The sequence below is a fragment of the Pteropus alecto genome, unplaced genomic scaffold, assembly GCF_000325575.1.
Source record: "Pteropus alecto unplaced genomic scaffold, ASM32557v1 scaffold155, whole genome shotgun sequence".
Lineage (NCBI taxonomy): Eukaryota > Metazoa > Chordata > Mammalia > Chiroptera > Pteropodidae > Pteropus > Pteropus alecto.
The window spans coordinates 11875940-11892494 of NW_006438113.1; the positions used below are offsets into that span (position 1 = coordinate 11875940).

Here is a 16555-nt window from a genome sequence, read left to right on the forward strand (position 1 = left end):
ACAAAAATATAGACATCTTAAAGGGAGAAGCTATATAAAATACAGTCATGTGCCACTTAATAGCAGAGATGCATTCTGAGAAATGCATAGTTAGGCGATTCATCATTGTGCCAACTATAGAGTGTGTACTTACACAAACATAGCCTACTATACACAACTAGGCTATATGGTATAGCCTATTGCTTTTGGCCTACAAACCTGTACAGCATGATATGTACTGAATACTGTAAGAAATTGTAACACAATGGTATTTGTGTATCAAAATTTATCAAAACATAGAAACACCTAATTGTATGTGCTATACTTTTATAAGACTGGCTACAGGCAGTGCAGTAGGTTTGTTTACACCAGTATCACCACAAACACATGAGTAATGTATTACACTATGATGTTACCACAGCTACCACATCACTAGGCAATAAGAATTTTTCAACTCAGTTGTAATCTTATGTGATCACTCTCATGTACACTCTCACATTCAGTCTGCCATTGACTGAAACATCGTTATTCAGTGCATGACTGTGAATGCATACTTCATGATTCCATTTATAAAGTTCACAAACAGACATAATTAAACTCTTGTTTCTGTTTAAAGATGCATAAATAGATAGTAGTGCTATCTTTTTTTTAAACAAGGAAATGAATCTCCTAAAAATAAGTGATTACCACTGGGAGGAGATGCCTGTGGTTGGGAAAGGGCCCTATTGGGAGGAAGGAGGGGGATTTCTAGGATGCTGATAATGGTTTCTTGACTTGAATGAAGGTTTTATGGGTATTCATTTTACAACAGTTAAGTTGTACATTTATGTTTTCTCTGCCTGTCTATATGGTCATCATATTCCACAATAAAAAGTTTAAGTTCTTTGATTCTTGGGGCGGAGGGGGAGGAACTATAAAAGATCATGTGATGTAATTATATATACAGTATTTTAGCTCTTAGTGTGATTGATAAAATGAGAAAGATACCATTGACACACTCGGAGAGTACCAGGAAAGTGCTATAGATTGTCTATATTAAGTTTCTTTATTATTGAGTTCTAGTTATGAATTCCTGGGCTCTGTAGTTTGGGGAAATGGAAATCAGAAGAGGAACAGCATTAAGTAGAAGCCAGTCAACATCTACAATCCATTAAAGACCTGATTTTTCATTAAAAGGCATTAACCTCTGTGTCTCTTCAGTGTTATTTACTTATAAATTGAATTCATTTCCATCACAGCATGATGGATGTGAAGTAGGAAATAGGCAAATAGGACAAATCTTCCTCCCTATAAGGGAAGTCCGCATAGCCCCTATTTATGTAGCTACTCTCTTGAGCCATCATAGACAGTAGAATTCGACGAGATTAGCAAACTTGGCCATCTTTTGAAAAGAACTTCATTCACAGAATTCATCAGATTAAAGTTAAGGGGCAAATTGCTTCTTTAGTAACTTTTAAATTGAGATAATGAACAGCTTCCCAAGTGCTTGTGTTCTGCTAAATTCTGAGACTGTTCTGGTGTGTATTACTGACTTTGGTGATTCTTTAATTAGCTTAAGCCTCAAAAGCTTAGTTGGCTTTTGAGTTATCATTTAAATGGAAGTCCTGACTCTGGTCTCACCTGTTAAGATGTGTAACAGATCAAGCAGCTTTAGCTCATTTAGGAAGTGTCATAACAGATACTGCAACTAATTGGAGGGCACAGAAATATTTTCATTAAAGATATCCAGCCACCACTGTAAACAACTTCATGTCAGATTTTACATGTGAGAGTAAAGCAATTAGCCAGCTTGACTTTCTCAGGGTAAAATTCTAGAGTTTTGTTCCCCTATTTTATACAAATTTGAAAATCTTTAATTTATTCGGTCTCTGTTCCAAACACAGCATAAATTTCTGATTGATAGGCATGAATAACAGCCTAGTTTTCTGCATTTTATGTGGCTTTTTGTTACAGGTTTCTGCCTTACTTTGTCTCCCTTCTTTCAGGGTCTGACATTTCAGGAAGTGGAGAACTTCTTTACTTTCCTGAAGAATATTAATGATGTGGACACTGCATTGAGCTTTTACCATATGGCTGGGGCATCTCTTGATAAAGGTAATGAAAATGAAACCCAAAAGTTTTTCTTGACAGTATAAATATTGAATCTATAATCTATTAGGTGACTGTCCCTCCTTAAATGTAATATATGAGTTTGTCTTGACATTGTTCTTTATTTGTTTTGTTTTGTTTTGTTTTATTCTGTTGATGTTGCATGAGCCTTGCATGAGCCTCGAGAGGCCAAACTCAGCAAATATATTTTCTTGTGCTAAAGGCTACAGTCAAGGCAGATGCCCATCTTGAAATGATTAGCCTTGGAGATAGACATCTAAGCCCAGGCAAAGTGCATGAAACTTTGGAACTTCTCTCATTGGAGCCGAAGTCATTATGTATATTATGTGAGGCTTAAGTCACTATGCATTTTAATTCATTCTTTGGTGAGAAGAAATGACTTGGTTTATTTCTTGTATTAAATTTTTTTTTTTTAAGATAAAATTATGACTCTGAGAATAGCATTCCCTGTTGGCTTGCTTTATACAGATTCTGTTCCAGTTTGTACAGGCAATGTGAGAGAACAGAGGAATTGAAAACACAATTTTCCCACATCATTTTATTAGAACAGTCGAAATAATCATTCAAAGAACATCCATATATCCGGCTCAATTAACATTTCACTGTAGTTCCCTGATAGTATATCTATGCATATATTCATGCCTCTATCACTCTATCATTTTTGTTGCATTCAAAGTAAGTTACAGACATAAATGCACTTCACTCCTAAATACTTCACCGTGAATACTAACTGAAGTTCAATTTTGTTTAAAGTTCCCTTGTGCTCCTTCACAGTCAATTTCTGCCCCTACTCACCAAGAGGCAACCTTAATTCTGTGTATTTTTCCACTATAGTTTAATTTTGCTTGTTCTGGAACTTACACTAAAAATGGAACTATACAGTGTACACTCTTTATAACATTTCTCTCAGCATGTTTTTGAGATCCGTTCATGTTGCACATACAGTTGTTTGTTCCTTTTTTATGAATAGTAATCCATTGTATGAATACTCTACAATTTGTTTATCCATTCTCCATTGGATACATTAACTGTTTCTAGTTATTGGCTAGCTCAGATAAAGCTATGACCATTCTTGTGTTAGTCTTTTTGAGGACATGTATTTTCATTTCTCTTGGATAAATACCTAGAGTGAATTGCTGGGTCTAGCGGAATGTGAGTATTTCTTTATAAAAAACCATCAGACCCTTTTTCACAGTGTATCTTTTTTACTCTCACCAGTAATGTACAACAGTTCAAGTTGTTTCTCATTCTTGTTGGAAGTTGGTGGTATCATTGTTTTTTAATTAGTGATTCTGGAGTATTTATAAAGGTGTCTCATGTTTTTAATTTGTCTTTTCCTGGTGGCTTCTGCTGTTGAGCAGCTTTTTGTGTTCTTATTCATATATCTTCTTTGGTGAAGTGTTAGTTCAAATCTTTCACCCATTTTTATTAGGTTGCTTGTCTTATTGAATTGTAGAAGATCTTGAGATATTCTAGATACAAGTCCTATTATCAGATACATATCTTATGAATATTTTTTTAGTCTGTGGCTTACTTTCTTAATGGTGTCTTTTGATTAGCAGTTTTTTATTTGGATAAAAATGTCTAATTTATCAAATTTTTATTTTTTAGTTATTACTTTCTGGTTCTAATAAACCAAACTATGAGGATATTCTCCTATATTTTCCCCTAAAAGCTTTAGTGTTTTAGCTCTTATATTTCATATGTGATTCACCTCAAATTAATTTCTATATATGGTATAAAATAGAGGTCAAGATTTTTTTTTTACATCCAGTTGTACCAGCACCATTTGGTGAAAAGGCCCTCCTTTAGTTTACTTTGGCACCTTATCAAAAATCAGATGACCTTTTAAGTGTAGATCTATTTCTGAGCTCTCTATTCTGTTACATTGATGTATATATCTATTTTGATGCCCATACTCACTGTCTTGATTACTGTAGCTTGTCTTGATTACTGTAGAAAGTCATGAATTAGGAGGTTTTATAAATCCTTCCAACTTGATTCTTCTTTTTCTAGATTGCTTTACATATTTTAGATCCTTTGTATTTCCGTATAAATTTTAGAATCAGCTTGTCACTTTTTATGTAAAAAAGAGATAGGATTGTGATTACAATAACATTTAAAATGCAAATTAATTTGGGGAGTTGACATCTTAGTGATAATGATTCTTCTAATTCATGAGCATATTTTCTCTCTCCACTTTTTTAGATCTTTGATTTCTATCAGCAGTAGCTTTATAGTTTTCTATGTATACAGGTCTTGTACAAATTTTTTTTAATTTACGCCTAATATTTTATGTTTTTTGATGCTACTATAAATGGAATTTTAATTCTATTTTCCAGTTTTTGCTGCTGCTATTAAAATACAATTGATTTTGTATATTTGTCTTATATTCTGCTGCCTGCTAAATTTGTTATCCTAGTTGTTTTGTAGATTCCTTGGGTTTTCTGTGTAAGTAATCATGTCATCTATGAAAAGAGATAGTTTCACCTCTTCTTTTTTGGTATTTATGCTTTTTTCTTTGCCTTATTGCACTTGCTCTAACAACCAGTACAATGTTGAGTACAAGTGAGAGTGGCTGTCCTTGGCTTCTTCCCGATTTTAGGTGGAAAGCATTCAATATTTCAGCATTAAGTTGGATATTAGATTAGACCATAGATGCTCATTATCAGATTAAGGAAATTTCTTTCTCTTCCAAATTTAAAAAAGGTTTTTAACATCAATGGCTGTTAAATTTTATCAAATATTTTTTTCTATATAAATAATGATTATCTAGCTCTTCTCCTTTATTTTCTTAATATGGTAGATTACACTGATTATCCCTTATTGTCCTGAATGAAACCCAGCTTTGTAATGATGTATTAGGCTTTTTATATATTGCTAGATTTGACTTGCTAACATTTTGTTAAATATTGAAGGATATTGGTCTATAATTTTCTCTTTTGTAATATCTTCAGTTTTGTATCAGAGTATACTGTCCTCATAAACTGAATTGGGGAGTTTTTTCTTCTTTATTTTCAGAATTTTATATAAGATTGCTGTTCTTTCTTTCAGAATTGTTGATAGGGATCACTAGCGAAACTGCCTGGGCCAGCAACTTTTTTTTTTGGAAGTTTTAATTATTTAATTTCTTTAGTAAATATATAGATATTCAGAAAAGTATTTGTTAAGGAATTTGCCCATTTCATCTAAGTTATTGCATTTATTGATATGAAGTTGTTCATAATATTCCATTATTATCCTTTTGATGTCCGTAGAATCTGTAGAATCTGAAATTCCCTCTCTTACTACTAACAGTGGTGAATTATCTCTTCTCTTTATTTTTCTTTTTTTCTTATTTCATTTACCTAAGGGTTTAGCAATTTTGTTAAACTTTTCGAAGAACGAATTTTTGACTTTGTCAATTTTCTTTTTTTTTCTATTGCATTGATCTCTGCTCAGATCTTTATTTCCTCACACTTACTTATTTTCAGTACATATTACTTTGTTTTTCTTTTCCTAGCTTCTTAAAATAGAAATTTACCTATTCTACGATAAACTTTTGAAACTCTCAATCTCACTCTAAATACTCTACGTCCCACAAATTTTGATACGTTGTATTTTCATCATTATTCTGTTTGAAATATTTTCTGATTTTTCTTGTGATTTCTTTGTATTTAAAAAGTATGTTGTTTAATTTCCAATTACTTTGCTTTTTTTTAGATATATTGTTTTTTATTTCTAGTTTAATTCAATTGTAGTCAGAGAACACACTCTGTAAAATTTCACTTCTTTAAAATTGGTTAGCATCTGTTTTGTGGCCTACCATATGGTCAGTTTGCTTGATTGTTTTGTATTTTATTATGCTGACATTGGATAACAAAATCCAGTAAGTTTCAGGTGTACAATTTAACAGTAAGGTATGTATATATTTTGCATTGTGTGTTCACTGCCCACAGATTTCTTTTTGTCACCACATACTTGACCCTTTTTACTCCATCTATATCTCTTTAAGAAGAAAAGAAACCATATCATCATTTGGACAGTTCTCACACATTTCTTGGGCTCGATGGAAGGCCAGTCTATTTCAATGTAGCTCTGGTAAACATTGGAGGAGGAGAAAGAGGAAGAAGCAGCAGATCGTCTATTTATTATTTTGGAATAATTGCGCAGGCTGAGCACTGTTCAAAGGGTTTTACATCTGTTAACTTAGTCATACTATTGAGCCTAAGATATAGCATTAATATCATCTTCCTTTTCCATATGAAGAAAGTTGAGCATAGAGAGGAAATATAGGCAAGCAGTCAGATTCCAGAGCTTGTACAGTTAGTCACTAAGCTACAATAATTCTATTACATATTCCCGGAACACATTCTTTATATCTTGTCCTATTGATTATAGCCATTCTAACAGGTGTGAGATGGTATCTCATCATGGTTTTGATTTGCATTTCCCTAATAGCTAGTGATGTTGAGCATGTTTTCATATGTTTGTTGTATGTCTTCTTGAGAGACATGTCTGTTCAGGTCCTCTGCTCATTTTTTAATTGGATTGTGGTCAGTTTTTTTGATAAAAGTTTCATATACATTTGAAAATAATGTGTATTCTCTACTTTTGAGTAGAGTATTGTAAAAACGTCAGTTCCAGGTGGTTGATAGTGTTCAGATCTTTTATGTCCTTACTGACTTTTTTGTCTAGTTAGTGAGAGAGGGACATTAAAATCTCCACGTCCGATGTGTGGATTTGTCTATTTTTCCCTTTAAGTGATGTTAGTCTTTGCTTCATGAATTTTGAGCTCTGTGATATTAAGTGCATACACACTTAATGATTATGATTATTATGCTCACCTGATGAATTAGCCCTTTTATCCTTGAGAAGTGTTCCCCTTTTATCTTTAGTAATACACCTTCTCTTGAAATCTATTTCGTCTGATATCGATATAATTACTCCAACTTTTTTTGTGGTTATTGTTTGCATGGTACGTCTTTTTCTGTTGTTTTATGTTCAACCTATCTGTGTCTTTAAGTGCATCTCTTGTAGACATATAATTGTGTCTAGTGGCCTTTTAGCAACATTTTTGCATTTTTTATTTTAGTGGTTTCTCTAGAAATTAAAACTTTTCATGATAAAGTTAATATTGTACCACTTCTAATGAAATGTAAGAACCTTGCAATCATATAGTTCTGTCATTTATATTTTATGTATATTTGTTGTAATCCCTACAATACAATATTAGGATTTTTGCTTTCAACAGTTACACTTTTTTAAGAAATTAAGAGAAAAAATAATTTTTTATACTTACCTACATTTACTATTTACTCATATTTACCATTTTGATTGCTTTTCATTTATTCCTGAATATCTAAATTTTTATCTGGTATCACTTCCCATCAGTCTGAAGAACGTCCTTTATCATTCCTCGTAGTACACATCTACTAGCAATGAGTTCCCTTAGTTTTTGGTTTACTTGACAATGTCTGTACTTCTCTTTTGAGTACTGCAGTGTGTGACTTTTAAATCTTTCCAAAGCACTGACTGAAATTTTATAAACATAATCTTATTTATTCAACACTTCTTGGTGGATTCCTTAAGATTTTCTAATATAAGATCATGCCATCTGCAAATAGAGATGATTTTATTTCTTCCTTTCCAAACTGAATGCTTTTAATTTCATTTTCTTGATCTACACAACTTTTTAAATAACGGTTGTTTGGTTGTTTATTTGTTTAAAATAATGCATCCTCTGATCTTTGTAGAATCCTTTGAAAAAAAATAATGATATCATGGTGGTTATGTATGTGTGTGTAATATCACAGGGTAATTTCTCAGAATAGCTTCAGTTATATTGCTCTATTTCACAAAACAGGTTTGACAGCATCTGCAAATTCAAAGATATCAGATATAAAGTCATCACTTATTGCAAAATTAATATTAATAAGCTCTTCTTTCTATTTGTATACCCTTTTAGACAATAGAATTACTTTAAAGAACAATTATATAGGATGAATCACTATCGGTGTTAAGAGTATAGAGTGTATAAAATAGAAAAATTCAGAGCAGTGGTAACCAAGGAAAGTGCAACCACGTGGTTAAAAAGAAAATACAAAGTGTTTCTTTCAAACACTTCAGGCCATTTCCTGGGTTGTATAATTTCCTTATAGTCCATGCCTCATTATCCTTGCTAATAGAGGCAGTGGTACAAATTATAGAGTCATATCTGATATCCAAAAATATGTTTGGCTTTGAGATATATGATATTTGGCATTTGTTTTGACTTCTTAGTTTGTTTTATCTATATAACGTTGGATTCTCTGAGTGTAAAATGATAGATATCTAGGGGAAATTGGCCCAGATTCATGCACAGTGACAGGAAGAAGCCAAGGATATTCATTTCCTAGGACTACCATAACAAGATATACAAACTTACTGATTTAAAACAATAGGAATTTATTCTCTCATGGTTCTGAGGGCCACAAATCTGAAATCGAGATATTGGCAAGGGCATGCTCCCTCTAAAGGCCCTAGGGTAGAATCCTCCTTTGCCTCTTCCAGCTTCTGGAAGCTCTTGTCTTTCCTTGGCTTGTGGCTGCATAACAGCCAATCACTGCTTCTGGCTTCACATGGCCTTCCCCTCCTCCCTATTTATCTTTCTTCTGTATGTCCCTTTTATAAGGAGACTTGTCATTGCGTTTAAGGCCCACCTGGGTAATCCCTAACCCAGATCTCAAAATCCTTAACTTAAATGCATCTGCAAAGACCCTTCTTCCAACAGAGTCACATTCACAAGTTTCAGGGGCTAACATGTAGACATATATTTTGGGGGGCCACCATTTAACCCACTATAGTAACCAAGAACTAAATATCACTTATATATAGTCCACAAAATAAGGCACAAATAGAAGCAAAAAAAAAAAAAAAGTGAATTTAATTTACTGTGAGAATATTTGTATTGTCTGTTTAAAACACTTAATTTTTAGAACCCTAATTATACTTTTTACCTGAGTAACTTCTATTTATCCTTCAAGTCTCAATTCAAATGTTACTTCCTCAGAGAGGCTTCTAGCATGTGTTCCACTATTCTTTCCACGTTCCTTCACTCTGCCAGATGTGCTGATTTATTGCAGGCTCTCCTTGCACCCTCCTCTTTGTTTTTAAACCCTCTTGATTCTGACAGTCCTACTAGTGATTTTCCCACTGTTTTGAGTTCTATACGAATTCTCCCTTTGCAGAATGATGGAATTTTACTGCTGAGATGACTCTTAAAAGAGAGGAAGGAAGGCGTATTGGTTAAGAACCCAAATTCTGAAGTTGTATTGTCTGGATTTGAATCTTGGCTCCATTGTTTACCAGCTGAGTAGCTTTGGGCAATTTCTGAATTTAGCTTCTGTGGTTTTAAAATCAGGATAATAATACCCACCTTATAAAGTTTTAATTTTGTGCCTATCATGTGGTGAATGTTTAATAAATGTCAGATGCTTCCATTGTGAATGTTTAGTAAATGTTGATAAACCAGATTTAATGTGGTTCATCTATTTATTCAGCCAGCAGCATAGGTACTAGGCTATAGCAGTTGGGCACAGGGCCCTCAGAAAGCTCACAGTCTAATAGGGGAGAAAGATAAGTATAGAAGCTGGTCAAGTTTGGTGTGATAAGTGCTAATTAAATAAGATTAAAAGTAGAGCCTCTGACCTATGTTGGGGATGGAGAAATTGTGGGGTGGGTAGAGGTAAGGGTACTTTTGTCTTCTGCTCTCAGGCTCAGCTGTCTTTATTTTTTCCCAAAAGGTTAGGACCTTCAGACATCTAAAACCTTTTTAGAGGCCCTGGCACTGTTTCTCCCTTGGCTGTTTTAGAGCTTGCAAACCTGTCTTTAGACATAATTTAGCACAGAATTTCCCAAATGGCATTGTAAGGAATGCTATATACTGCAATATGTTAATGGTTCTGTAGGTTTAAAAAAAAAAAAAAAAAAAGAATGCTCCATGGTTCAAATAAGTTTGAAAAATGCTAAGTTATACACAATTTCTTCCTGCAGCAGTACTTCTGCCAACTTTTTAATATGCTAATGTGCATTATTAATCTCCAAGAAAGCAATACATTTCCCAAACTTAATTTACCCTAAATGTCTTTTAACAACTTACAGACCTAATGTTCCTCAGAACAGTTTGAGAATCCAGGCAGGTGGCAACTGCATATTTACCATATTACAGCATGATCCATTCCCTCCAGAGTAAAATGCCAAATTTTGTTGAGGGTCTTTCTTTAGTTCCCCATGGCCCATGTGAGAATGACAACTCTCAGGCAAGGATGAAATGTCCTTGGTAAATTATGACTATTTGAAGGAAGAAACTTTCTCCATGAAATATTGTATGTTTCCACTATAGGTTGTCTCTTTTGTTTAATACTTAAGAGAAATTGGTTCTACTGCATTTTTGTACACATACTGGGCATAAAATTAGATATCTAACTTCTGAAGGACTGTCTGAATGATTTACCTAGTCTGCTGAAGAAGCAATGGAAAATTGAACGTTACTCCTTCCCCAGTGGCATCCTATGATAGGAAAGTTAGATTTGAGTCGGAGCTCTAGAATGAGCTATAGCCTGTATAACTTAGAGTATCCTAGTTTCTGCCAAGAAAATAACAAGTTTCTAGTTATGATAAAACCCCATTATAAAGCACCTCATAATCTTATAGATTTGATAAACTTGTAGGTCCAGTTGTGTCCCCTGTGTACTTTTAACTATAATACAGAAAAATAATCACACAAATATAGCCCATGGCCTTTAATCCTCATGCCCCAGCATAAGCCTACTTAGATTGAAAATCATAATTTATGACATGGTTTGGCCTTAATTCTTTATAGTCATTTTATATGCTTTATTGTCTGACAAGCTAAGAGAATAAATAATAAAACCTGTGGCATAACTCCCACAGGGTGCTCTCTGCAACCTCAGGTATTTTTTCCGAAGTATCAGCCATATCACCAAATGATCTCAATTTCCTTTATCTCTGAAGTGGCATGGATGACCTCTAAGATCCTTTGTGACTTTCAAATTCTTTGAGTCTAATAATTTTGAATGAATAAAGGAGTCTTAGTCTTTTTGGCATTTAGGTCCCTACTAGGTTGTTGGGGGAGTCAGAAATTTCTCATGAAGTAATTTCTAGAACACAACGAACTCTTATATTCTGAACAATCATCTGTGACAGACAAACCACCACCCTCTCTTGAGCCCTAAGAATCCTGTAGCATTTCCCTTTGGAAAACAGTGAGGCCATCTGGAACACTAATTGCAGCTATTATTAATAGCAGCTTCCGTATGCCAGGCATAACGCTAAGTGCTTTGTGGACATTGTCTCTCTTCATCCTTAAAACTTGAAAGGTATTAAGCCCCATTTTATGGATGAAGAAATATAAAACTAAACAGCTTGCTCATGGTTACCCAGCTAAGCAGTAGTAGAACCAGGATTAAGCACAGGTCTCTCTAACCCCAAAATCTGTATTCTTATCACACCATCTTGTTTCCTCTCAGTATATCCCAAAATGCTGCTGGAATTTGGAAATCTTTGCTGAAATAAAATCCATGAGGCAATGCAGGTTTGCCATTTTGAACTATGCTTCAGTAGCTTAAGAAAGACAGGGTCTTGGCTATTTCCTCCCATTTCCCTTTGGCTAAGTTAACCATTCTTAGGGGGAGAATAAAGGCCTTTTGGAAACTGTGATGTTTTGGAGTTAGTGCCCTTCCCTTGAATATGAAATATGTGTGACATTTTCCTTCTACAATTGTTTCTTCTGTCCAGGCCCAGGTTCTACAGACACACTCTAACATCTGTAGTGCATACCTTAGTTATAGTAACATAGACTCTCGGAGTTGTCTAATCTACCTTCTTATCCCACATAGGAGACACATCTGTGTTTGTCACCTTTCTAAACATATAATTCTTCAGCAAAGAAATCAATAAACAAAATCCTAAAGTAACTTAAGTAAGATCACGTAGCACAGAAAGTTGGTATTCCTTCAAAGGAAAAAAAGAGACATACATATATTCTAAGCTTTCAGTTTCTCAACATAGAAATATAGGATATACAGATGTGAACTTCTCAGCTTCTACGAATGAGGGTGTTCTTTACCACCTCTACTTATTAGTGTGGCAAGGATTTGTTACACTTTTAAATACCGATCTAACATCTAGCATTAACAATATGCAAGAAATATGTAAGCATAAATTTTGGTTTTAAACTCCGACCTGAGTTCAGTTACCTGCTACTCAGTTACCTTTCCCCTGCCTGCTTATCTTATTAAAGAGCTAACAGACTGAAAACAACCTATCCTAATATGGAAACTTTGCAAAAAGAGATTTTAAAAAAATAAAAAGATGACCCTAGGACCTGATAAGGCTTACTTTTGTTCTCTTAGGAGGTGATATCTAATGCTTTTTCTCAGTCACTTCTGAGATTCAAATTATTTTAGAAGTTATAAGTTGTTTGTACTTATTAATGAGGATTGGAGCTTTTAGCTTTTCCTAAGTTTCATCATTCATACAAAAATTGTTGGGATCAGCACTTTCAGAAAGCATTATCATTATTTGTTCTCTGTTCCTAGGAATATCTAGCCCCTATTAGTATCTCTAATATCCTCAGCATTCAAGAGGGAGTTTTGTTTTTGTTTTTACTAGACTGTAAAATTTTGAAGCTATGAACCATATTTTCCACATCTTTGTATTTTATTCTGAGCCTAGAACAGTTCTATATATGTAGTAGATGTTCAGTTAATGTTGAATAAATGAGTGAATTAATTCTAAACATGATCAGATCCTGAAAGGATGGTGAAATGCTCTAATAAAAGCCTAGGGTCAGGGAAGAAATGATAGAACTATGACATCTTCCCACGTAATTTATTTTCTTGACACCAAGAGCAAATCACAGCTTCTCTGACCCTCAAGTTAGAGTTATACTAAATATATCCAAGGTTCTTCCAGATTTGAAATTCTATGACTATAACTAAATCAGCTTTTTGTGGAATGAAGTAATGTTTTAAGGAACATGTTATAGCTTACAGTTATATCCAAATCTGTATGAAAATGAACTAACTTCAAATATACGATAGCTGAAGGAAACTGGACTTCGGGTGGTTATCACACAATAGAATATATAGATATCAAATTGTAATGTGCGCCTGAAAATTATATAATTGTATTAACCAATGTTACCCCAATAAACTTAATAAAAAAATAAATAAATAAAATTTAAGAAAAAAGAAAATGAACTAACTTATAATTATCAGATACATTTGAATCCAAAGCAAGGCTGTCGAATTCCCAAAAGAAGGGTGGCAGTTTTAATTTATTTTCTTTTTCAGAAATTTAAAACTTAATTAGACCTTGGCTAGTGCCTCTATAAGATCTAATTAATGGGGCTTGGTTTAGTAGTTGCAGAAGAATGACAGTTCTATAAAATGTACCTAAAAAGAGCACAGGTATATATAAATTATTGGTTTGAGGAACCTCAAAAGGACATTCCCAACCATTAATACCTTCCCCACATAGCTTCATTGCTGCATAACAGATTACTACAAATTTAGCAGCCTAAAACAATATCTATTTATTATCTCTGTTTCTGTAAGTCAGAGTTTGGACACAGCATAGCTGGGTTCTTGCTCAGGGTCAAATGGGGCTGAAATCAAGGTGTCAGAAGGGCTACATTCTCATCTGGAGTTTAGGATCCTCTTCCAAACTCATTTGGGTTCTTGGCAGAATTCCTTTCAATTGTAGGACTGACGTTCCCTCTTTCTTGTTGGCTGTCACTAGGGATCACTCTCAGCAGGCCACCGCAATTCCATCATGTGGCCCTCTCACAGGCCCTCTCACAACAGGCAACTCACTTCTTCAAAGCCCACAGGAAAATCTCTTTCTCGAGTGTGCTGAGATGGACTCTTATGTTATACAACCATAATCATGGGAGTGATTATCTCATTACCTTCTCCACATAAAGTAACCTAAATCACAGGAGTAGCATCCCTTGATGATCACAAGTTCTGCTCCCCACTCAAGGAGAGGAGATTATACAGGGTGTGTATGCCAGTGGCTGGGAATGTTGGGGACCATCTCAGAAATCAGCCCACCACACTGGCCATAATTCAGGAAATTCCCACCTTTAGATTTTCTTTGAAGATTTCTGAAAATAGGAACATTTTAACTGATTTAAGCCATATTATCTTAAAAAAAAAAAAAACTTTGGGCTGGAACGGAGTGTAGATATCATTTTATTTAAACCCTTACTTTATTGTTTTTAACCTCTTCATTTACACATGAAGGAAATGACTTGCTCAAATCACAGCTAGTGTGATACAAAACAGACTGGAGATTCAGGTTCACTGACTTCCGTACCACCCTTCTCTTTGATACATGGCACCTGCTGCTGCTAGAAGGACCTGGAAACTTATATAGGGGACTCAGTGCTTATATGTGAAGGTAGAAATAGGGGGAAATTCACAGAAAGAATTATAGAGCATCCCCCAGACAGCCATAGCAAGAGGCAGGAGACAGGAATGTCATGAAGATATGAGAGGAAGCGGTTATGGGGAAAAAACTCCTATTTTATAAATTCTTTTAAAGTTTGTGGGAGGCAAACCCCAGTGCTCCAGTTCATCATTTCATTTTGTAAAAACATTTACATGTGAAGAGGAGTGTTGGCCAGGATTCCATTCATTTAAGACAAAGTCATCCACTTTTTAGAGGAAATTATTCATGATGTAGACAAGGAAGCTCAAATTCTAAAAGAAATGTTTGCTTTATGAGGCACTTTCTCTTCTGAGACCTGGTTTATTTCCCCAAATTTAAAGTTGCTTAGCAATTCTGAAGATTGATTCAGACTTAATTACATTGCTTTGAATATCTTGTGATTTAGAAAAATTTTATAAGTGCCCCAAGGAAGAGAAAGAGAGCTACTTTAGGGATTTGCGATTAGCAATAGGAGAGAGAGGAGGGTGAGGGTAGGATAAACTGTCAGAACATCCGCATGTGTAGGAAAGTTAGGACAAAAATCAGCCAACATGACATCCTACTCAGAAAAGGATCAGAAAGGAATTACACCAACTGGGAAAATACAGCGATTTAGTATTTATTATAAGCACTGCTTCTTTGGAGACTTCAAGATTTACTAATCTTAGAAGCCTCCAAAGCTTTCATAGGACACTTATAAATGTGAAGAGTATTTAGCCTTTCATATAATGTCAGCAAACCAAATTTAAATATATTAGTTGCTCTCACTTTAGCTGTCAGAGATTCAGACTCTGTTGAAGCTGACTGAAGACCACAAAGGAAATAATTTTGTAAAGGGTGAATAAAAGGTACTTCCTCCTCAAGAATGAAGTTAGAATAAATTAGGAATTGGTTAAATAATGATACATCCTGTCAATGGAATACGATGCAGCTATTTAAAGGAACTATCTATGAACTGGTGTAGAATTATTTCTAAGATATGTTGTTAAATGAGTAAAGCAAAACCACATATTTTATTTACTACCATTTTTGTGAGACGAACTGAAGAATAAATAAATGATTTTATATCTAAAAATATTTCTGAGGAAACTGGAGATACTCGTTGCCTCTGGACAACTAGCTGGCAACTGGGGGATAAGGTGGGGAAGGAGCCTTCAGCTCTTCTGTGCCATTTGAATTTTGAAACAAGTGAATGTATTAACTAATGAAAAATAACTTTTTATAATAAAAAGAATGAAATTTTAATGAGGCTAAAAGAAAAAAGCAAGTGAATATGGTAAATTGGTCTCCAAATAAGACCTGGCTTTGTTATAAAGATTTCCTTACAAGGAGACTTAACTGGCCCTTTGTAAAATCTGTCCTGATGCTCTGCCCTATCCCCTTGCACCTTCTGTTTTAACTCTCTAGTCAGGCATTAACATCTCTTCCTGCTTTGGGGACTTTGTTGAAACTGATTCCTCCACCCCCACCCCACATGGTAATACATGCACAAATCTGGAGCAGTCTGTCTCTTTAATCGTTTAGAATTCAGATTCCAAATATACCTCCTACCAAATAAAGACTATTCCACTGTAACTCATATGTATCTATTAATATGTCTGCTATTTCTCCTACGTATTTCTCAATCTTAAGGGTATATACGATTTCCTCCACTAAACTGTAATCACCCTCTGGGTGTGTCAGCTGAAATCACTGACTGCCAAATAGTGCTGGTAGAAATGTTTGGCCTTTATAGACAAAATATGATGAGGATTTTTAAAGAAGCCAGATATAATACTGGATGCTGGCAATAAATCTTACTATAAATCATTTTGTACTAGATTAAGCACATAAGTTCATTGAAGCAGTCATCTGGGATGATGCTCTGAGGTTCAGAAAATCTGACTGCAGGTTTTCTCCATGGCATATAACTAAATATAGTATTTAGGAGCCGGGACCACCATCATCTCTGACAGGTGGGCAGCCTGAGCACACAGAGGGGTCAGCCTGC

The 16555-nt window shown here is 34.5% G+C and overlaps 1 protein-coding gene across 5 annotated transcripts in view; it reads left to right on the top strand.

Moving 5' to 3' along the window:
- MICU1 (mitochondrial calcium uptake 1) overlaps nucleotides 1-16555 on the top strand; it is a 177194-nt gene that overhangs the window by 151062 nt on the left and 9577 nt on the right. For all 5 annotated transcript variants that reach the window (XM_006915530.3, XM_025049349.1, XM_025049351.1 and 2 more), the window contains one exon: nucleotides 1965-2073. In XM_006915530.3, coding sequence (XP_006915592.1) covers nucleotides 1965-2073 — 109 coding nt within the window. The remainder of the gene's footprint in view (nucleotides 1-1964; nucleotides 2074-16555) is intronic.